This window comes from Lytechinus pictus, chromosome 15 (assembly GCF_037042905.1).
Source record: "Lytechinus pictus isolate F3 Inbred chromosome 15, Lp3.0, whole genome shotgun sequence".
In the NCBI taxonomy this organism is placed as follows: Eukaryota; Metazoa; Echinodermata; class Echinoidea; order Temnopleuroida; family Toxopneustidae; genus Lytechinus; species Lytechinus pictus.
In genome coordinates, this window is record NC_087259.1 from 30420749 (window position 1) to 30445775 (window position 25027).

The window sequence follows — 25027 nt, forward strand, 5'->3', positions numbered from 1 at the left end:
GCAATGGGGGGGGGTTAGGGTTATGGGTTCAACCCCCCCCCTCAGAATTTGTGCAAACTTTTTTTTTTTTGCTTGTCAAATTTTCTTTCAACTCGAACCCCCCTTTCAAAAATCCTGCGTACGCTACTGCAACAGAAAACACATTTTCAACACTAACTTGATTTTCCAAAGAGCTATAATTTATGCACAATTTTACTTTTCGTACAATGGTATTAAACATGTGTGGTATAATTCTTTGATAGAGATAAAGGCCCATATTCACAAAGGTGGTTTTCAAACCATGGTTTACAGACTTCATGCATTGATTAGGCTCAATTCAGCACATATGATGAGAGAGCATTCAATATAGAATGCATAATTTTTACTCAGCAGGTATAATTAATTAGCATTGATCTTATTTTAACAGGGCTTCTTCAAACCAGATCTTTACTGGGGAGGGGGTTTTTATTAACCATCCCCACAATTAAAGGTTATTGAGCCCACTGTTATGAGTTGTACTCAATGTAGGGAGTCCATTCTAGTAACACTGGGCTCATTGATAAAGTAACCTTATTGACAAGCATCAATTTAGCATCACACAGCAAATGCGTGCATTCACTATTTGACGTTTTCTCAACATACACGCTGAATTGAGCGTAATTTTCAAAACCACCTTTGAGCATTCGTGTGGCTTGTACTGACCAATAAACTCACAGCCAAAATGGCTGAAGTTAAAGATGAAAAATGTACTTAAATGGGATAGCAAGTAGCCAGCCGGTTTCACTGAAACAACAGTCATATCAAGGAACATTACTCCAGACCAACTAATTGGTGTGTCATTGCTCATAACACAATAGCTTTCACTGGTATGGGGGTGTTTCAAAAGGATTATTTCCAATTCGTCTAATGCCAATTCGTCCAATTGCCAACTCGTCTACTATCATTTGGTCTACCATCAGTTTGTCCACTCACCGCATGGTCTACTTTCATCAAGTCTCATGCCATTCTGTCTAATAACCAGTTAGTCCAATTGCCATTTAGTTCAAATACCATTTGGTCTAATTGGACTTAAGTGTTAAATTGTGCAAAATGAATGAAAATGAAATGGATATTAGACCAACTGGTTATGAGACAAAATGGTCAAAGAGGAAATAGTGATTGGACGAAGTGATGATTGGACCAAATTGTTGTTAAACAGAATGTTGATAGACAGAATGGCATTAGACTAAATGAAAGTAGACGATGTGGTCAGTGGACGAGTTGGCAGTAGACGAAGTGGCAATTTACCTTTAAAAAGAGTAAGTGTGACTTAGGGGGTGTTGCAAGAAAATATTTGCGACCAATTGCAAACATTCTGTTGCAATTTTACAATCAATATATCAATTTCAGCTGTAGCAAATAAGATTACACTCCTTATGATTAATTGCAAGACATGTGATTGATTTAGGGACTGAAAATAGACCTGCAATTGATCGCAAGTTTCCTGCAACACCCCCTTAGAGTCATGATTAAATGCCGACACACTCAACATTTAACATGCAATCTATAATATACAGTAATGTGTGTCCTCTTAGCATATAATTTGACCAATGCAATGACGTCTTTTATATTACATGCAACTTGGAATTTAAGTGCAATTCATCCTTAAATCTTTGTAAAAGTAAAACACACCCTGGATTTTAGTTTTTGCTTGTGTATCACTAGCATTATTCAGGATTTACTTCAGGTTTTATCAATTCCAAGGGTGGAGTTCTAAATCAAATTTTGCACTTTGAATATATCCCAAGGAATAAGGTAAAGATAACTATGTAATATAGCTTTCTTTCTCTTCTACATTGATAAACATGATCAGTGGACTGAGATATTCTTCTTATCCTCACAATCTGAAAACCCGCTAACATAAACATAGCTAAACAAAAGGAAATGCTTAAAGATAAATGAAAGTAGCTGCAGTAAACACTGATTTCATGTGAAAGTCTGTACAATGAAGATTAATTATCACTATATCATTGTAGATCTAGACCCGGTACAGTTGTACATAAACTGAACTTAATGAAATAAATGAATCTAAACTGAAAAACGATCACACTGTAGATCACCAACACAGATAAGTACATGTGGGACAGTGTATTATCATCGCTGGGGAAAAGACCCAGAAATTGGAATGAATCCCATTCTTAATTTGCTTATTTCTCAGCAATTAAACAATTCCTTCCAGAAATCATTTTTATTTATGCACGCAGACACTTGGTAGGTAATTTTACTGGATTCTGTAAGAACTCAAGTTTGAAATCGTTACAACTGGCATTTATCTTTAAATAAAATAATTCATAACATAATAAATGTCATGAAAAAGAAAGGTCATCATATTTAAGAGTAATAATTTAGGGTCACACCTACATAGATGATGAAATGGTACAATAGCAAAGATTCCAAATTTGCATTTCAGTTTTTAGATGTTTGTTTGTTTTTCTGCTTGAAATGCTTGAAAAACAAGGAGTATTGAATTTTCTAGCAAGTTGTGTTAAGAACTCCAGTGACAAATATGAATAAGAAAACTAATTTGATATTGTTTAAATTACATTAAATAAAAGAACATTATAGAGTATATGATACCAGGAGAATAAGACAATGATAAATAGAATATTGAGAAGAAATATACTAAAGCAATACAAAAAGTACCATAAGAAATGCATTATTAGCACTTTTATCCCTCAAGACATCAATTTTCTGCAATTTTGGTTTCTTTTAGTTTTAAACATTCAGATTATCTTTTGCTGCATTAACCCTAAAATGGCTGGGGGGGGGGTTGAATCAACCCCCCCTCAACATTTTCTGCGATCATTTCGCCGCACAAAATTTTTTGACCGCGCCACTCGCAGAGTTTATATTTTTAAGTCTCGCGCATCTTTTGAGGCAAAATTTACGACGCCCGGGTACGCGGTTTCGAAATTACGCAACATTTTGTAAGTGCATGTCAGACCAAAAATTGTTCCAAAACGTGATTTTGTGTACAAAGTCAATGCAAATTGAGTTTTCTCATCTTATTCATAAAGATATGATTATTTTTACTTTAAACAGCTGAAAGCAATTGATTTTAGCATAATTATGCTTCAAAAAGGTTGTACAATAAATCTGGTGAAAAAAACAAAGAAAAACAAAAGGTTGAAAAACAAAGTAATACATAAGAAATTCATAAAACAATAAAATACATAAGAAATTGATTTCCAAACCGAAGTTTTTTTCAATTGCCATTGTTAAGAATGCGACAAAGAATATTTTTACCAAAAATTAGCATTCTAGGAGCTTTATTTAGTGAATTAGAGCCAAAAGTATGATTTATGCATAAATTAGCATAATTAATTCATATAAAATAAAATCTCATTATTTTGGACAATTTTACCATACAGCCTTGTAGATTACATCGCACACTACCAGCGTGCAAATTTTTTGCGGCGCTTGCGCGATCGACGGCCGAGATCTCAGGGGGGGGGTTGAATCAACCCCCCCCCCCCGGCCACAGAACAGCCAAAAAAGCCCGGCCTAGTTAGGGTTAACAGATGAGTATTACGTTTCTTCAGTAAATCTCTTCTCTAGACCCTTTAAAATAACTGCAATAAATCATCATTTGTAGTCAGTTTGAAAATAACATTATCAATCACATGCATGATTATCAGGGGTGGCACCAGAGTGTTTTGATTGAGGGTGGGGGGGGGGGGTGGGTTGGGCAAGATGACTCAAAGAGGACATTTTTTTTGTAATGGAATAACAGGGATAACATAGATTTATATGGTTCAGAGTTTTTTTCAGACCTCACTTTTCTTTTTTCTTTTTTCATGACCTGAATATCATGGAGGGGGGGGGGGCACCAATCCTGATGAAGTTCAATAATGACCATGTCTGACATGCTTGTAGAATATTGTGTGAATTAAATTTGATATCATTGATGACCAGTTCAACTTGATCCTCAGTGCTGGTGTCCAGATGGCCTGTTGGTTTAAAAAAAAAATATTAAATGAGGTTTTATTTCTGCATTTACCTATGAAATAGTCATATTCATTTAAACCAAAAAGAGTAATATTAAAGGAATTATACCATAGCAATCAATTCTTTGATCATCAATGGAAAGATATATTCAAGCACTTATCAGAAACACCTGGGCCCCGTCTTACAAAGAGTTATGATTGATCCAATCAACCTCAACTCTATGGAATCAATCATTACCATAATTTTTTTCTACAGGAAATTTTCACAATGTCCTTTGTAAACAAAGAGGAACACACTGAATTGTCAAGACAACAATGAATGTATTTGAGTATTCACCATCACCTAAAAAAACAGTTTGAATATACATGCTTTTTAGATGATGACATTGCTGGCTTTCCTAGTTTTGGTTGATCGGATCAATTGTAACTCTTTGTAAGACGGAACCCAGAACCCCAAACAAAAAGCTTGATGATTGATCATAGCATTGATATTTACCATTGATCATACACAATAATCAATGTAATTATTCACAGAAATCAGCTCCACAATCAATTGCGAATCTTTATATTGCAGGGCCCGGGGCAACATCCTTATTACACAATTTTTTGATATTGTTGCTTGTCATCGCCCACTACACTTGACAATCATGGGGCAGGTTTCACAAAGAGTTACAACTATGGCAATGTCACACAGAAACAACACTCTGCAATCAATCATAAACAAGGTTCTATGGTAGTTACAATAATGGCTAATTCTTTACGAAACAGGTCCCCTGGACATTGTTTGGAACAACAATACCCTAAAAACATTTTATATTGCGCCAATTGTACCATTAATCTATGATTGTGGGTATGAACTGAAAGACGTATGCACACATGACTTTTGGTGTTAATCGTTCCCACCAGGCCTCAGTTCATAACACAGTAAGCTTTGCCTAGGTTGAATCTATAGGGACCGCAGAAATTTATTAGACTTTGGAGAAATTTGACTCCAGAAGTCATATCACCTTTTAGATAATCTGGTCTAAAAAAATGCATGGACTGACAGAAGGTCAACATATACAAATTTCGACTTATCAACTTTTTAATTCAGGAATTAAGGATTCATTGTTTGGCCTCAAAATCAAATTAAACAGATTTTATTCCCACTTTAAGAGTCAAATTTGAAATCCAAACACATTTGAGAGTTACATCTTTATCTGGAAAGGATCACCCTTTTCTGAATACAAAGGATGAAATGAACTGAGTAGATTTAATGATGGGGCATCGTGGTCTAGTGGTTATGATTCTCGTCTTTCAATCTCATGAAAAAGTAAGTGTTAACCGCTACTAGTATATAAGTTAAGCAAGTATAATTACTATTATTATTAATGTGACTTACTTGGCCCATTCTACCTTCAAGATTAAATGGTCATATCCATAACCTGACAAACATTCAATGGCTTTGGCTGCACTCTCCCGGAAAAAGTAATTGATGAAAGCAAAACCCTGTTGTATGGTCAATAAAAGAAAAAACAAACTCATCAGTTGCGTACATGTTCATTTCATGTAACTAATGAAAGCAAATCCCTGTGGTATTATACCCCCCCCCCCCACCAAAAAAAAAGATTTAAAAAACAAGGCAAACAAGTTATCAACAGCATAGCTTGGTAATGTCATTCATTTGAAATGCTGCTAAATCAACCTTTCACGAATCTGTAATCTATTGATCCGGGTAGGATTGATTTACCCCAAATCAGATATATTATCTAATTGAATAGATATTGTGCGCGCCTCGATCACCATTATCCGCCATCTTGCTACCCCACAATGCATCGCCGTATACATAATGTTGGAACAACAATTACAGCAGCCACGTGTTTTTATATATGACACAAAATGGCGGCAGACCGTTTACTTGCGGCGTCAGGGACTGTGGGGCGTTTAGCGTATCAGTTTGCGAAAGTGCAGATCTATGCCAGTGCGCATGCCACTGAGCTTCGTACTGGTTGGCAGGTCTGCAAAGGTGGATCCGTGCCTGAGATAAGTGATGACTTCTGCAACAGGACTTATTCATATTTATAATAGACCCTGCTTTACTTAAAGACCATATTAGTTTGCTTAGTCATACCCACCTTAGACTGTCCGGTGATTTTACATTGAGCCAAGAAGATTCTCTGAATAGCACCAAACGGTTTAAATAGGGTCTGTAGATCACTCTCTTGCGTGTCTTCTGACAGGTTTGTCACTCTTATGGTAGCAGCTTCATCTGAGGGTGTAACACATAGAGACACAATTAATACAATTAGTAAACGTTCAAACTTAAAAACCAATCTGTTCAAATAATTCCCATACATTTCTTTACCCCCTTTTCTAAATCTGTTCTCAAGCATTTCACTATCTCTTAATTGCAGCGCAGTAGAATATATGCACATAGTTTCTGCGCTATATAAATCAGTATATATTATTACTTACAATTGATTTCTGTAACATATTACACATGGTTTGCCACAAATATACAGTAGTGCTGTTATCAGTAAGATGATTCTCTGTCGATATATTGCTAAAAAATATCTTACCAATATAGACAATTGTTGAAAAAAGAACATTTTATTACTAGGCGACAATTCCATTTATTACATAGAAAATCAATATGCATGGCATCAATTAGTGATATCTTAATACTCGCGCTGGTCAAAATTTGTATCTGCCACTCACTGTACCAACAACGCTTTAAAATCCATATTCATCAAATCTTCACGAGTACATAACATATTGTAAAAAACATATTTAGAGAGTCTGTAGATCACTCTTCTTTCAGGTTATTAGCATTATTTTAGGGTTGGATGAAATTATATTGATAATTTGGGGGCTTTTTGGACATCATTCTGAGCAGTCAATAACTTTCGCCTATCCGCCATTTTGGATTTCGTGCTGTTACATCTTCGAACGTAGAGGGCAGCAACACACAGCCATGTTGCTTCTATGTTATTTGGTACTTGTTTTGGTCGCTAAATTGAGTTTGCGCTAATGAATGTTTTCTATACAATCAAGTGATGGAGTCGAGTGCAGTCGCAATGTTTATATTGTCATGATGGTAGCGAAGTGAGATTGTGTTTTGTGGCCAGTAGGTATTCGTATTTTGTTGAGATTTTGGAGTAATTTCTGTTTCTGTTCTGTGCATTTTGACGAAAAATATGTTTTCTTTGATTTCCCATTTGAAAAGCCACTTTCTGTTTCAAAAGGCTGTTTCAGTGAATTCTGTCTGTTTTCCGCAATAGCAGAAAATCACTGTCCCTACATAATAGCGGGTATTATCGACAACGGGAGAAAGGTTATCGATAATCGCTAAGTAGCAAAAACATGCGTTTATCGACAGGACTAGCAATAAAGAGGTTATCGATAACAGTACTAATATACAGTAATGATTAATTGTAAAATTGATTGTATATTTCATTGTACAGGGCTCAGAAGGATCAAGGCATGTTACATATATATGAACATCAACATGCTAACTACTGATTTTTCTCATAGTAATTATCACATTTAATTTTTCATGATGCTAAATATTTGTTTGTCATAGAAGATACATTGAATCCACATGTAAAATTATGTTAGACTTTTTGAAGAAAAAAAAAATGGATAAGTGTATGAAAGAATGAATGAATGAACGAACGAATGAACAAATGAATGAATGAGAGATTGAATGAATTAAATGAATGAATGGAAGAATTAATACATGCAACTAAATTTCCAAATGAATATTAATACGATGAGTCAAATATATTAAGAAAATAAGATTGATAAGATAAATAAACAAATAATACAGACCTCTTTTGTTTCCTCCCATGGATTCTCCTCTCCTCTTTCCTCCGTCCCTTGCACCAGGTGGAATGTATTTACCCACCGAACCGGTTCCTGATCCAACTTTAGAGCCTTCCGTACCGGTATTACCGGCCTCTCCATCCTGTGCACCTGTGGAATCCCCTCCACTGTTAAGAAGCTGCTGTTGAAGCGGTTCCAAGGATTCCTTGTAGGGACACTTTGTGGTCCAATGCTCCCCCTTGCACACACGGCATACCATGATACGCTTGGCTTTGAGCTTCTCTAGTTGGTCCTCTGGAGTCTGCTGCTTCTCAATCTAAAGGGGTAATCATCACAATTGCTTTTAAAATTCTGGATGATATGAATGGACATACCAAAGACCGCTTTTGCTGTTTCATTATGTTGCCAAATTTTGTTTGTCATTTCTCCTCGATACATTGTATAGTATGTATACTACCACATAACATGTACTAGTAAGCTCTGAATTGTATTTGATGCATTATGACTGAAATTAAAAAAGAGTTTTTCAACGTGTCTTTTCATATAATAAAATTTTATCAGAAGTTGGCAACAAGACCACTGGATGGTATTACTGACAATCTAGGTTGACCTCATATAATTTCCTGTGTACTCATTTATGGATTGAATGGGAATTTCCCGGTATTTAAAATAAAAATTCCCCCATTTTCCCAGTATTTCCAACTTTGGTGGAAAATCCAGGAATTTTTGAGAAATTGTAACCCCTGCAAACGTGACATGATTCAATAGGATGTGAATAATCAAAATGTTGCCTTCTCAGACCAGCTGATCCCCATACAAATTTTGATTATTAACTGGTTATGACGGTCTGATGAAGCTATTCCCAGATAAGAGTTTACAAGATCAATCATTATACCAAATAGCCAATTGGGGATAAATACACTAACATTCTAATTAGTAGAATGCTCATAGTTGATGACAGGAACCAGACTTTGATTTTGTCAATATGTATGTACAAGTAGTTTAGTAGCATTATATTCTTATTGAAGCTCGTGATCATTAGACCATTTCATGTGCAAGAATAAAATAAGAGCTATATTTTAAATCATTGTTTGGGGGGATTTCAGACCAAAACAAAAATGTCTCACAAACCTAGATGCAATATTATTTGACTTTGACAAATTAAGTTATTACATTAGCTCTTTCAAATTTTTCCCTTTTGTCTTTTTCAAATTCAATGATTGAATTGTGCTAAATACACAAAAAACAAGATAAAGAATTGATTCTGAGCATATCAAATTTGGAAAATACTAATACAATGCAAAGCATTTTAGCAATCATATACATTGAAACCTTTTAATCTGAATTTAAGACCTTTTCCCCGGCAGCTGTGTGAAAAGTGTGACATAATTTTGAAGTCGCCGCCTTCAAATGTTTTTTAACAAATAAAAAATGCTATAGAAATGCTATTCAATATCATCATCCTTACTACCTACATATGGCATTATTAAAAATTGAGAATATCTAGGCGCTTTGTAAAACAGTCAAAACTATAATAACAAAATTAAACTATAATGACAAAATTAATCTCTTAAATGATCTCAAGATATTTTCAAACTTTGTGATGAGCTAATAAGATATTACTAGTACTTACATCTTTGCTTGACACAAAGTTCATGAAGACTTCATCGTGTACAATAGCAGTAGTACTTGGATTAGGACCAGGAGGATCACTTGCTGAGTTTCCATACTTTGCCCATTGCTGTTACAACAGAACAATAAATAATAATGATAATCATAATAATAATTACAACAATAATACTTATGATTAATAATAATAATAACAATAACAATAACAATAATAATAATAATAATAACTACTTATATAGCACATCACAATCAGGAAATCTATGTGCTTTACATGTACATCATATCATTAACTTTAGACAAATATAGTCCTAGATCATTTAATACAAATAAAAAATATACATATATATTACTCAATTACATAGAACAGGAATGACTAGAGCTATGGTCAATTATTCATCAATCTATGATTTTGCGATAGGGGTACAACAATACCATAAAGAATTAATCTAGCAGGCATGGACTCTGTGTGTTGCATGCTACTGCACAGAGCCACCCATGAGGTCTACCAGCTGGGTGCTCTCAGAATCAGGTAATGCTGTTTATAAATACTTTTACGAAAAAGAGATGTGTATCTGGTATAACTTGACATCAGAACCATTTTTTTTTGCTAATTTCATCTTCATACCTTTCGTTGAGCTACTGACTTGGAGGCTTTCCTCTTCTCAATCTTAAATGTGCGTGTGATCTGAGAGAGAAAAAAAAAACTTCATGATTTCAAAAAAACTAAATACATATAGCCTGTTATGTAAATCACACAATGTAATTATTTCTTTTAGGGGCATGTAACACAAAGATTAGTGATTGATTATACAATTGATTCCTTTGACTGATTGCACATAATGATCAAGGTACTCAAGGGTAAAAATCAGACCTAGATCAAGCACTAGGTTTCTTGTTACTGACCACTGATTGTCATGTATTAATGAAATACAAGCACAAATTAAAATTTGTGGTTTAGAGAATTTGCCTACTTTGAACATAAATATTTCAAGGAACAAATCACTGAACTTTTGTTAGTAAATTGCAGCACTGTGCTGTTTGGTACTCTTACAGTGGCAGTGAAGTAGGATGTACTTACTGTAGATGTTAACAGTCCGACTTTGTAGGACTATTTGTCCATTTTAAAATAAATGAATATATGTTTAAAATAAATGAATATATGATAACAAAATGACTTGTATGCACAACCAAACATGAATACATGTAGGCCTACATAAGACAAGTGATTTTATAATTTGTAGATTCTTTGATAAATGTAGATAATAATCATAAATCTTGTAAATAATTGTGGGTACCTTTATCAATTTGCCATCTTCATCTCGTTTGTACTCGATCAACTTCTTGAAATCTCCTTCAAACAATTCTTCAGGAGGTGGAATACTCCCTAGTAAGATAATAGGAAAGAAAGATATTAAAAAAAAAAGATTTAGCATAGACTGTGATACACTCCTGTATCTTGCCTGATTTTTTAACCAAAAATGTGGAAAATAATGCTCAGTTGAATAAGTTCCTTTATTGATGATTGTAGCTTACTGTACAATGAATTCAATACAACTTTCAGTAGTGGTTCCGAATTCTGGCCTGGTCTAATAACTGGCCTAGTCTATTGTCCATCCAAGCTCAAATGATAGCAACCTAGTTTTTACAAATAAAATAACATAACAAACATTGACATTAAGACATAAAAGGTCACATACCCTCATCAAGGTCAGCTTTAAGTTTTGGGATTCATTCATCATTAACCATACAAGTTCAAGCTTTAGTAAGCACTAGAAAGGAAACTGAACTTTAAATTATGTGCAATAAACATCCTTTGAAGAATATTTTGCAATGATCATTATCTTTGCAAGTCCCTTTTTTTTAGGTTGGTTTCCTCTTTATAAAAAGAGGAGACGTAAGTCAAAATGACGAACTTACTCAAATCTCCTTCCTCTACTTGGTCTGCCCAGCTAATAGGTTTAGATCTGTAAAGCAAGAAGAAAAGTTTATTTTCATTTACAATAGGTCCTTGAACCGCTTTGTTATGATGTACCTTCGATTAGCGATGTTACAAAATGCCTTATTGAAGAACAATTCATAGATAAAATTATTATTTAACAAATACTAAAATTTAATACGTGATTAAAACCGTCATAACGAAGCGATTCAAGGGTCAGACTTATTGTATTTGCTTTGTTGAAGAACGAATCGAGAGATCTACACGAGTTCGGGCTGGTAAGAAACCTTCAATTTTTAACCTTCGTATTAACCAATTTTTGAAACCTTCATACGCATTAGGCGTATGAAGGTGTAAAAATAAATAAAATAAAAAACATTTACGTGATTTTTATCTTAAAAGATGGATTTCCTAGGGAAATCCATCTTTGTTTTAGTGAGTCTCTTATACATATATGGCAGGCAGTTCAAGGCTCCATGATGGAGAAGCTTTTATTATATGTCAAAATATTTAAAAAATATCATCATGGAGTCTTCAAGTTCAAGGCTACAGCTGATCTGCCCGCACGATCGCTCACGCGAGTGAAGTGCCTACTCAGACAGACAGTAGAGGCGCACGGCCAATATGGGAGACTCTCTCCAATAGGGGAGACAATCTCCCGCAATGGAGACTTGCTTTGCAAAAGGACAAAAGAAACAACACCAACAAAAGCATGATTTTTTCTACCCAAAATTTTGTCTCACTGAGGTCAGAAGCCCATTTGTTTTGAGTGTGATTGAAAACAAAAATCCTTATCGAAACAAAAGTAGACGGTGAATTTTTAAAGTAGACGGTGAAAAGGGGTAATTTTTCATGAGGAATCTGCTTATCACATTTTTATTTGCCGCCAAGGTAATCCTTTTGCAGCAAATGTAAACAAAGGAAATTGGTCTCCAAAACTGGAGACTGTCTCTGAAATTTGATACCCAAATTCTTTACAAAAGTCTCTGATATTGGAGATAATCTCCCACATTGGAGACAGTCTCCAATATTGGCCGTGCGCCTCTCTACTGACAGAGCACTCCTCAATTTTTAAATCTAATCAAAAGATTAAAAAAATAACCATTTATGATTTAAAATAGGCCTAGATCTAAAATGATATTCTGAATTGTCTGCTTATGTTCCATTAATTGCCTAATCACTAAATTGAACACACACTCAGTCACACTCATCGCAATGCAAGGAACACTGTCTTGCATATCAGATTTTCTGTGCTGTATAGGCGTAGCTGGTGAATTAACTCGGGTGATATTCCAATACGTTTATCAAGAAAACGTGATATCACCTATTCAATTGCGTGTAAAAGATATCTCACACGCTAGGCCGTGGCGCATGCCTCTTGAGGAGGGGAAAGTCGACAAAGATGGTGATAAAAAGAATCTTTATCATGATAAATTTTTCAATTTTCTGAGATTATAATACTTATTAAAATAAAAATAAAAAAATAAACATTTAAATAATATTCTGGTTAATGCTTACGTATCGGCCGAGGGCATATTTGAAGACTGTTTCTAGGCCAACTTTCGTAAAAGTGAACAGCTGCTATGACACACATGCGTGACTTGCGTAAGTACACGTATTCGGCGCGCGTACAAAATGAATGGGACAGCTGCACCAAAGCTGCACAGTAGATGGCGCTATATCAAAACCCGATTCGGGATCAAAGGGGGGGGGGCGGAGGGCAGTGGCGTAACAGGCAGGGGGGTTTCACCTGGAAAATAAGGGGGGGAACGGGGAAAAGAGAAATTGATTGATTGATTTTATTTGGCAAGTCACAATAACATGGACGAATCGTAGTCCTGTTAACTACCACGAATGGAAAGTCAATTCGTAAAACCATCCACTGTAAACAAGACTTGGAGAATCTGTAACCTGAGAGAAAAATCAATGCTGTTGCATTCCCCCGTGCATTCCAGTCTAGTTTGTTGGTTTATTGGTTTATATCAATCGATTTATTATCTGACTCTTAAAGATAAATAAAAGTTAGTGACTGAAATAGTATATTACCTTTTGTCAATTATTTCTCAAGTGTTTGTGTTTTGTGTAGATTTTATGTTGTCCTGTGCGTCTTGTTAACGATGTCGAATGATGTAATAATAGAATCAAGTTTGAATAAAGATGAAACCATCAATAACTCATCTGCAAATTTAAACGATACTTACCTTCTTCCATTTGCAGAAATTGATGACTCGGAATTTGAATCCTTATTCTGTTTAACAAGAGAGTCCGTCGATACAGATAATATAGACGGACAATCTGTGGAAAATGGTCAGGACGAATATACCGACTCCACCAATGCGAAGTATTACTTGACCTCTGAATTTAATGAAATTATCAAAAACTCTGTAACAAAAAATTTTAGCATGATCCATTTCAATCCCGGGGGGGCCACTTCCATTGACGAGTGGATACCATGCGCGACCACGGGGTCTTGAAAAGCACCCTAAACACGTATTTTCCATATTCTGAAAATGCACCCCTTAACAAGTATTGGCGTGTGAAACCCTACCCTTAACAAGTATTGGAAACAAATACTATTGGCAAGTATTCCCAGAACTGAGCCCCTAAACAAGTACAGCGATGTATTTTCCATATTCTGAAAATGCACCCCTTAACAAGAATTGGAAACAAAACGATACTCTTAGCAAGTATTCCCTGAAATGAACCCCTTAACAAGTACAGAGGTATTTTATTGTTATGTCACGCGTCCGTCGGTCGTCGGTTTTACCTTTAGACACCATTATTTTGGTTTAGTACGGCCCCACCTTCCACACCTCGCGCAAATCGGACTCTAAACACGTAGTGTTGGGGCAAAAAGGACATCCTTTATAAAACATTTTGACTTTGTTTTATCATCCCCGCACATTTGACCCTAAACACGTATATTTTTCCTAGCGAAATAGATACCCTTTTTTCAATATTTTTGTGTTTTTGACACCCTTATCACGTTACGTACGTAACGTGCCCTATCTTGAAAAAGACATCCTTTTTACGTGTTTTTTTGGTCGCGCATGGTATCCACTCGTCAATGTAAGTGGCCCCCCCGGGATTTCAATGCAAGGAGTTTATTTCAAAATTTTGATTATATACACAGTTTTCTCTCAAATATCAGATTTAGATTTTCAGTGATTGGGATAACGGAAACGTGGATCAACTCAAACTCTGATGTCCCCTTTTCAATTGAAGGTTATAAGTTCCTACATGTTGACCGATTAAATGGCCGCGGTGGTGGAGTTGGTCTATTTATTCGAGAGGATATGAATTACAAACTGTGTGATTTTTCTGAGCACTGTGAAGGTGTCGATGTTTTAAGTATTGAAATAGAGTGCAAATCAGAGAAGAATATTGTGATTGGGATCATTTATCGTCAACCGAAATCGAGCATTTCTGCATTTACTTTATATTTTGATAGACTGATGAATCATAGTTACATAAATAATAAACGTGTCTTCTTTATGGGCGACTTTAACATCGATTTGTTTAAAAAATCTGGAAGCCCTCTTATTCTTCATTTTTTTAACCAAGTGATTTCATCGGGGTTTTATCCCATTATAGACAGACCTACACGAGCTAATAGTAGATCATCTACTATTATTGACAATATATTCACAAATGTTTTTAGTAGTTCCCCTCTGTCGGGTGCCTTTTTAACAGATATTTCCGACCATTTTCCGATCTTCCATTTGTCACATTTGTCAGATATTGTAACATATGAACAACGAAAAGTACACACCTACAGGAAGATATCCCCTGACAGCATTAATCATTTTTGTGCTGATCTTTCAACCGTGGACTGGTCAGATGTATACCTACAAAGCCACCCGGAGAGGGCGTATGACTCATTTTATAATAACTTTATTACATTGTATAACAAACATCTGCCAATCAGCACAAAGTATATTGGTAAACATCATCGGAATAGAAAGCCATGGATTACCCTCGATGTGATGAAGCTTATAAGAAAGAAAAACAAATGTTATAAATTGTATCTTAACTCTCCTACCAAAGTTAATCACGATAAATATAAAAAAGATTCGTAATATTGTTACCCTGAATCTCCGCCGGTTGAAAAGAAAATACTATTTTGACAAGTTTGAATCCATGAAAACAAATTCTAATAAAACATGGAAACTTATCAATAACATTTTGGGAAAACAGAAAAATAATTTTGATAAACATATGTCTTTTTTACATAATGATTGTAACATTAGTGATAGTAGTGAAATTGCTGAAAATTTTAACGAATATTTTGTCAATATCGGATCGAGTATAAACAATGATCCTAAGGAAGATAATTCTAATTCGTTTGATATTTATATGAATGACCCACTCTCTCATACTATGTTTTTTAAACCGATTACAAAAAAAGAAATATTAGATATCGGTAAATCGCTTAAACCTAATAAGAGTAGCGGATTTGATGACATTGATCCATCTGTTGTGAAGACTGTTTTACCCTTTATTATAGACCCACTTTTACATATCTTTAATTCCTCTCTTGCAACTGGAATTGTGCCTTCAAAACTGAAAATATCAAAAGTTGTTCCCGTTTTTAAGAAGGAGAATCCTAATTTATTTGTCAACTACCGTCCAATATCAATTTTGCCGTGTTTCTCAAAAATCTTGGAGAAATTAGTTTTTAACAGACTGTACAATTTTTTATCACGTCATAATGTATTATATGATAGTCAATACGGCTTCCGTCAAAATTACTCCACTGAAATGGCAGTTATTGAAATTCATGATAGAATAATTAGTGAGCTCAATGCCGGTAAAGAAGTTATAGGAATTTTTATGGATCTTTCCAAGGCTTTTGATTCTCTTTCTCATGATATTTTACTTAATAAGTTGCAATATTATTGTATAAGAGGGGTGTCTTTTAATTGGTTCAAGTCATATTTATTGCATAGGAAACAATTTACTGTCTATGATAATACCCATTCGTCTTTCATGGAAATAAAAACAGGTGTGCCCCCAAGGTTCTATTCTTGGGCCTTTATTATTTTTAATATATATTAATGACATTGTTAACTCTTGCCATGAACCACATTTTATATTGTATGCCGATGATACGTCACTTCTTGCCTCCCATGATAATATCACTACTTTAGTTGAAATTGTAAATATAAATCTTGCCCAAATTTCTGCCTGGTTTAAGTTCAATAGACTTTCCTTAAATACAAACAAAACTCATTGTGTTTTATTTAATAAAAAGAGGGGTGTGCAATATAATCAAACTGACATATTTCTCCATGTGGATACAACTCAATTGCAATTTTATAATTCTGTGAAGTTTTTAGGAGTGATTTTAAGCAATAATTTATGTTGGAATGATCATATAAGTTCTATCTCTGTCAAAATAGCACGTTTTATTGGAATCTTAAATCGTCTAAAATGTAATGTACCTAGTTATATATTATTTACTCTTTACAATGCTTATATTCTGTCCCGTCTTTCATATTGCAATTCAATTTGGGGTAACACTTATTCTAGCCATATACAAAAATTAATTATTCTACAAAAAAAGGCAATACGTATATGTAAGAAGACAGATTATAATGCCCCGACTTCTTTGCTATTTAAATCATTACGTACAGCTAAACTTCCAGATATTACCAAAATTCAAATTGCTTCAATTATGCAACGATACCACACAAAAAGTCTTTCACCTTATTTAATGAATATGTTCTCAATTAATGCAAACATTCACAATTACTTTACTAGAGCATTTAACAAATTCCACAGATGGACCTTTTCAAATGATAAATCTAAATATTCAATACGACATACTGGCCCCACACTATGGAATAGTTTAGACCTGAACACATATAATATACAATTTAATAATACTTTTAAAAGACAATATAAAAAGAAATTGCTGAGCAATTATTGATTTCTCTTAACGTGGTTTTGTACTATTTGCTTATTTGATTGTTTATCCGTTTGTTTATATTTTTTGTTTTGTTTTTAACTTTTGTTCTGTTTTGTTTTACATTGAAGTTTGTTTGAAGTTTGTTTAATTTATTTTTTTAAGAAATGACTATTCTTATCTCTATTTATTCTTTGGTACTTGCCGCATCCATACCATATACTGAATTTTATCTTTAACGATTGATATTTCGTGGGTATGTGCGTTTTAACAAGCCTTTTTATGGCTTTTTTGTGCATGCCCAATTTCCATTCATTATTTTGTTCATCTATATTTTCTATGATTATGTGCCAACCATAATTTTATCATTACCACTATTTGTTTCAGTAATGTTTTGTTGATACCTTTGCTTTGTTTCATGTTAGTTATTTATTTTTTTCTTTGTGTATATATACTTTTGTTCTCATTTTGTTCTTTTTAATGAATTTGGAAATAAATACTGAATTGAATTGAATTGAAAAAATATATACAGTAGCATTAAAACAACAGGCTTGCACAGGAATGACCCACGAAAGCTCGAAAGCTTATTTCCAGTGGGGTCCTCGACATACAGAATAAAAATAATAAAATGGAAAAATTATACTATTTACATATTAAAAAAATGAAGAAAAAAAAATCAGAATTTACTATTACCAATAAATAAGATATATAGATAATATATACAAGAATATAACGAAGAAGAAGAAGAAAAGAAGGAGAAGAAGGAGGAGGAATAGAAGAAGAAAGGGGAGGAGGAGGAGAAGGAGAAGGAGACGGAAGAAAAGGATGAGGAAGAAAAATGATAAGGAGAAGAACAACAGCAAAAACGGCGACAACAATTACTACACGAAAAGGAGAATAGAAGGAAGAGATAAAAGAAATAGAAAGAATAGAAGAAAGGGCATATCGAAGCTTCAATCAAACTATGTAAAATAAATAATAATACGTGGTAGAGAAGAGAAAAGAACGTGGTCAGTATTCAGGCTAAATCTACCGTATAACATATCATTTGCATCTTCTCTTTGACTCTCAAGTGAAAGATATTCTTTCAATTTCCTCTTAAAATGTTTCCTATTTCCTTTATATCATTGGGAAGGGAATTCCAATGTTTTATAGCATTGTAATAAAAGGAGTTACCAATACTACCTACCCTTTCTGGTAAGCAAAATTTGAAATGGCTGTTCCTTGTATTATAGTTATGTAATTCGGTAACTATATTAAAGTTTGATCCAATGTAATGATTCGATCTATTGTGATAGATTTTATGCACGTGGTGCAAAATAAGCTGTTTTGATCTTTTGTTGACTTCAAGAAAACCTGCTCCAGAGAGTTCGGTGTAGCCAACATGGGTTCTGGGACCAGAACAGTTAGTGAATCTAACCATTTTATTCTGTATAATTTTCAACTTCTTTTTATCGAGTTTGCTTATGCCACTAAACCAAGCAGGGTTAGCATATAGTCAAATAAACTCTGAATAAGAGCAAAACAGAGAATACGCCTTGCTTTTTTATCCATACAACTTTTATACCTGTACAGAAATTTCAAACGGGCATTCGCCTTTTTCACGATTGATTCTACTAAAGATGAAAATGAAAGGGAGCTAGTCAACTCAATGCCTAAATACTTTACAGATTTTTTCCTCTGAATTATCTTATTATTGTATGATACTTCAAATTCAAATGAAGTTTTATAAGGGTGGATATTTTTAGGACGGGTTGTTTTGTCCTTTATCAAACTATATATTTTTGATAACTTTGTATTTATTTTGTGAGTATTTCCTTCTCATGTATTTATTTTTTTTTTCTCATTTGATTATCTGTATTTATACTTTGTTATTTTGTTATTTGTTGTGTTATCTATTTTTTGAGGGGCCCACATTGTACAACCATTGCTTTTTAGTGGGTCCCTCCATTTCCATCTTAATTTAATTTCTATTGAAAAATAGTATACATATTTAAAACCTACAATGTGTTGCCCGAAATTGTCTAAGTGTTTTTTCACAACATATGTATCATTAATTTTTTTTGCAACGGATACAAATATTTATGTTTATATATGGCATACAATTTGTTTTTGTTTGATGGAAGTGAAATAAATAAATTTGAATTTGAATTTGAATTACTTTTAGAATATAACAGAATGCTCTCGGAAAAGAAAGAAAGAAAGAAAGAACATAAATAGGGAAAATGGAAGGAAAGCGGGAAAAGGAAGGAAAGAGGAATATGTGAGGGAGTACAAAATATCCTGAAATAATAATACGTTTAGCCTGATTAGCAAGAGAGGGATACAATCAAAAGATATGACTCAGTGGCACGTACGGGCAAGAATGGTGGTAAAATGGCGGTTCATCCTAACATCGTTTACCACATAATATCACCCATAGCAACCATAACACCCAGATGTCACTCTGACAAAATAACAAAATATACACTATTTTGGGATATAGCCTGCCGAGCTACTAGCACGTAGATACGGCATTTATTTCACATAAATTATCAACACTTTCATTTTTCAAAGTATGAAAACAACTTCTAACAAATTCTGTCTGAGAATCATACATATAATATTATAATGTTTTTATACCTCTTAACATTAATCGTGTGAAGTCATAACTAATTAAACTGTTATGCCCTAACCCTAATGTTGCCCGGGTTTAAAAAAACAGAGATAAAACTGAATCAGCACTAAACTCTGAAAAAACCCTATGGCCACCGCAACTTTGATGTAACAACGTCTCCTACCAATTATCATTTTTTAATTCACTCTATAAAAAGAACTCCATATTAAAAAACGTGCTAGTGTGCGGTTGCTAGAATGACTTCCCCTACAACACCACACCCTTATCTCGCATCCCCTCTTTTCATATTCAAATGAAACACCTTCGACGCAACGGAATTGAATAATTCCGTCACGCATGCCGGAGAACAATTAGTGTTCACCACTTATTGCCGTATAAACAACATTTGCCAGCTATACGATGTAACGCTGGCAAATACATGTTCATCCTAACATCGTTTACCACATAATATCACCCATAGCAACCATCACACCCAGATGTCACTCTGACAAAATAACAAAATATACACTATTTTGGGATATAGCCTGCCGAGCTACTATAGGATACTACAAAGAAGGGGAAAAGATTTATAAAAAATATAAAAAAACAATCTCTATCTTCTCGATCTTATTTACATCATTGTGATTTTGCTGACTTGTAATGAATCAGAATCAAACTTTTTTTTTTCTTTCTTTCTTTCTTTTTTTTTTTTTTTTTATAGAAGGAAATATGCACTCTTTTTGACCTATGCAAATATCGTTGGCAATAGTGTGTTCCTGAAATAATCTTGAAACGTTTAAATAATTTAACACAAAATCACGTATATCCTTGTACATAGTTTGTTCAAACATATCTTTACGTCAGTCACTGGTTTTATACTGTATACTTCACTAGTAAACCATATTACAAATTTAAAACTTGAGATACAGTGAGCCTGTCCTCTAAACTATCTTCCACATAACCATCCTTCGCTTTTTCCCCTTTCCATCTACCATACCTCTTCCATACTCTGTCATTTACTTTTGCCCTGGCAGCTGCCGTGGCTCCGCTTGCCCTCAAAGAATGGAGACCAATGTTTAAATCACCGCTTACCTCCTTGAGACGAGCGACAACTGTTTCACGTGTTCTCGTATAGCTCATTTGCTTATTCTTGTGTATCAGAAACTTTCTTCCCTTATTTGCATATGCGGGTTTAAATAAAAATTGATCTGATTTCGGATCTATCCCTGCAAACTCCATATACCTCTTAACAATGCTAATAGGACAAGCATTTGTTTTCCCTTTACAAATAACTACATCATCTCCTTTTCTGTACTGATCTGTCTTACTCTTTGAAATGTGTACGGACATATGATCATCATAAAAACTGATATCACTGCATTTTAAAGATCTGGCCTCATCGAATCTAAAAAAATCCACTGAAGCAAAGAATAATGAATGCTAAATCACGAAGAACAAGAACATCATGAGTATCAGAATGTTTGTCGCAAAGATTAATAATCTGCTCATTCGACAAAATGTCCTTTTTAGACACTTTCTTAACGTTTTCCCTCTTAGCTGCTTCAACAATATTTATTACAAAATTATTAGCTGTAGGGTCTTGATAACCTCTCAAATTATGAAACCATTTAATGGCATACAATGCACCTTGAATGACACTTGGAGATTTTCCTCCGTCGATCAAACTCGTCAGGTATAAAGCTATATGAATAGGCTCAGGCGGGATCGCTCTGCCACCCTCTGTGGTAATAAATGTTTCCCATCTCTCAAATGTTGAATAATACTTGTTAACAGTCCCATCACTTATCGAATGCACCAGATGAGATGCCATGCTATCTGATAGTTTCCGAAGCTTGCTGGTAACTGCTCCCGATGCCTCTACTTCATCTGAAACCGCCTTGCGTAGACCTAAACCTGTTAAAACAAAAAACATGTCTAAAATTGAAATTTCACAGCTAACATTGTGAACCCATGTTTCGGAGAACCGAAAATACCATTATTCCCTCTCCCCTTCTCTACTTCATTACAGGAAAATATGAAATATTCCCTGACAAACGACTTAAATTTCTCTCCTTGTGAAATTTTTGGCCAATAAGGTGCAGATTTCCACTGCGGCACGATTAGAGTGCCTGCGGCCTTCTCCTGTATCGCTTTATCGATAACTCTCGCTGCCAAGCGAGGTGGGGGTACCCAACAATTTACATCATTACTCCACGTCTGCTTAAATGCATCGACCCCTTTTGATGTTGGACAACCCCATCTTGAATTAAATTTTGCACACTTTGTGTTATAGTCACAAGCAAACCTGTCGAATGTGTGTGGCCCCCATTTTCGATCTAAAAAATCAAAAAATGTTGAACTAATACACCAATCATCACTGTCTGATATTCTGCTAAGACTATCTGCCTTCTTATTCCGTTCCCTTGGAATCCATACTACGTCTATACCTAAATGGTAAACCTCGCATGTCTGGTGAATATCAATCGCTATCTCCTGCAATTGTCTGTTTTTACTGCCTTTTTGCACAATACTTGTGACATTTCTATTATCCGTATAACAACGAATATTATATACTTCCAGGTATGGTCCAAGTGATTTCAGAGCTCTATTTAAAGCTTCCATCTCTCTCCATGAAGAACTGTATTTTGATTCAAACTCTCTCCAAGAGCCAACCACTTCCAGGTTTAAATCCTCACAAATGAACGCTCCATAACCTGTACTCGAAGCATCAGTAAACATATTGAAATTACACGACTTCATTTGTGAAATGGGTATGCCATTAAATCTATCCATGTTCTTGTACCAAAAAATTAGCTCTTTTTTTGCTTCATCCGACAGTAATACTGGCGCATTCCACGATGCCCGACTATTAATGCACTTAAAAACATCTCTTTTCTTCAGTTGAACCATCGAACCCACAGCGGGCTGCATAGATATGATTTGCCCAGCAATTCCTGCTAAATCCCGCACTGGGATTAATCTCTTCCCTCTATTTGCTTTCACTAGAATACTTTGGATAGATTGTTTGCATTTACACATCCTTTCCTTTGTAATTTTTACCTCCCCATCTATGAAATTCCAAGACAATCCCAACCAAATCGCCTCATTTTGGGGCATCCATTCACACTTGTCTTCAGCAAGAATAAAACCAAGCTTGCCCAAATCAGACCTAATCGTCTCGCTAACCTCATTAGCTTCGTCTATGTTACTGCATCCTGCGATACCATCGTCAAGAAACATGACCACCCTTTTCCCCTGTGATCTCCAGTATGTTATTGGAACCCTGGTCACCTTTGTAAAGATGTAACCGGCAGTGGAAATTCCAAAGGGTAATACATTGAATTGAAAGTATCTTGTTTGACCCTCAAAATCCCAAGCAAAACCAAGATATTGCCTGTGCCCTTCGAATATTTCTATGTGATGGTATGCTGACTTCAAATCAAAAGTACAAACATAGTCCCCCTTATGGAAAGTGTCCTTACCAACTGATGCATCCTCATACTTAAACTTATTCTTGTACAGATGCGGGTTGATATGCCTACAATCCAATACAAGCCTGCGTTTACCTTTTTTATCAGAAACTGTCAAGGGATTTACCACTGTGGGTCTTGATTCTACTTCAGATACACAACCTTTCTCTAATAACTTATCAATTTCATCCTTAACGAAATCTGAATGGATCAATGACGACCTGTTATTATGAAGCTCTTTGCTAACTGGCAAAGTATGCAACGGTAGTTTATATCCGTTTTCGACAACATCCAAAATCTCTTTACTAGCCCCAAAATTGGACCATGTATCCCTATTTTGTTTCAGCCTCCCGACAGGAGAAGCTTTCTTATTTTCAGAACTTGCAATTTTATCCTTTTCCTCTCATATTCTCTGAGAGCTTTGATTCTTTTCCCATATCATCATGAATCAATACAAAATCACTTATCTGATCTCTGCTTGCCCTGGCTTGACACTCATTCCTCCAGTGTCCCGGTTTCCCGCATGAAAAACAAAGCCCCGGCTTCTTGCGCTCATCCGAAGATCCTCCAGCACCATGACGAATAAATGTGGTGTAATTCTCCTGCTCCTTGACGTTGGGACGCCACGATGCCTTGCTCCCGCCCTAAGGTTGAAAACGCCTCGGCGCTATTTTCTTTCCTTTCTTGCTCTTCCTCTCTGCTCTCGTTTCTGCTTTCATCATGCGCTTTTCATCTTCTGAATTTTCGGCCAATGTGTTCCTCTCATATTCTGCAACCAACTTCCACCCTAATGGCGAACTGTCCGCCATTTTTATCAATTTTTGTCTTTTTTCAACTAAGTCTATACCTTCGATTATTTTGTCCTTCGCACCTGCGACAGCTCCTGACGTATCATTGGATTCGTTGAGACAATGCTCGGCCTCTTTCAGTTTCCTATGAATTTTCACATTCACTTTATGCTGCTCTTCGTTGCCTTTACGTTGAAACTTAAAGTTCTCGGTGTGCATTTCTTCTATCTTTGCAACTTGTGCATCACTTAGTGCTTTCTGGTTTTCATTTATAGACTGGTGAAAATTGCTCAACCTATTAGATATCAAACCGTCCAAGTCTGTTAGCAATTTATTTTGCGACTGGCTCAATTTTGAATCAATAAGCTCAGAAATTTTTGCCGGGTCCATGTTCGAAGATAGACGTAATGTAGCTGGAGACTCTTTAAAAAACGTGCTAGTGTGCGGTTCTTGGAAAGCTAGAATGACTTCCCCTACAACACCACACCCTTATCTCGCATCCCCTCTTTTCATATTCAAATGAAACACCTTCGACGCAACGGAATTGAATAATTCCGTCACACATGCCGGAGAACAATTAGTGTTCACCACTTATTGCCGTATAAACAACATTTGCCAGCTATACGATGTAACTTCTTCTTCTTCTTATATTGGTTTGAGTGGCGATTAGTCATATTTGACTATTGTCGCCATTGACTCTATTAATAAAAAATCTCACTTCTCACATAATGATATTATTACCAATATGATGTATACATATATGAAATATTATTCTTGTGTATCCTTCTAATATGAAAAAGGATAATTATGGTATGTACAAAAGTTTGTCGTAACTCATGTCAAATTGGTATATAAACAAATCTTCACCAAAAACAAACCGCTATCTTCAGCTCAGTTCCAACTAGTTGCGCTTGCCCTGCCCTTTCAAAGA

At 35.0% G+C, this 25027-nt stretch overlaps 1 protein-coding gene and 1 pseudogene across 2 annotated transcripts; both read right to left on the bottom strand.

Annotated features, from left to right (window-relative positions):
- Window positions 1–157: 157 nt before the first annotated feature.
- Window positions 158–13024, bottom strand: LOC129278082 (eukaryotic translation initiation factor 3 subunit G-like). 2 transcript variants are annotated; one of them, XR_010295967.1, is made up of 10 exons: window positions 12853–13024; window positions 11316–11362; window positions 10694–10782; window positions 10024–10083; window positions 9403–9510; window positions 7776–8085; window positions 6080–6213; window positions 5347–5453; window positions 3538–3968; window positions 158–2767 (listed from the first exon to the last, which is right to left on the bottom strand). XR_010295967.1 is itself a non-coding variant. In XM_064110777.1 (9 exons), the coding sequence occupies exons 1-9, from the start codon at window positions 12867–12869 to the stop codon at window positions 3947–3949; spliced, it is 894 nt and encodes a 297-aa protein (XP_063966847.1). In that variant the 5' UTR covers window positions 12870–12972; the 3' UTR covers window positions 158–3946. The 2 variants fall into 2 exon arrangements, 1 of the variants encoding a protein (XP_063966847.1); XM_064110777.1 differs by having other exon boundaries at window positions 158–3968; window positions 12853–12972.
- Window positions 13025–21834: 8810 nt separating this feature from the next.
- Window positions 21835–24709, bottom strand: LOC129257519 (uncharacterized; annotated as a pseudogene).
- Window positions 24710–25027: the final 318 nt, after the last annotated feature.

Excerpts from the sequence above, each read along its gene's own strand:
- LOC129278082 (XM_064110777.1), bottom strand. Across the intron at positions 9,511-10,023 it reads AGTCAGTAGCTCAACGAAAG|CAATGGGCAAAGTATGGAAA; the intron begins GTATGAAGATGA and ends CTGTTGTAACAG. Across the intron at positions 3,969-5,346 it reads TTGAAGGTAGAATGGGCCAA|GCCATCTGGACACCAGCACT; the intron begins GTAAGTCACATT and ends TTAAACCAACAG.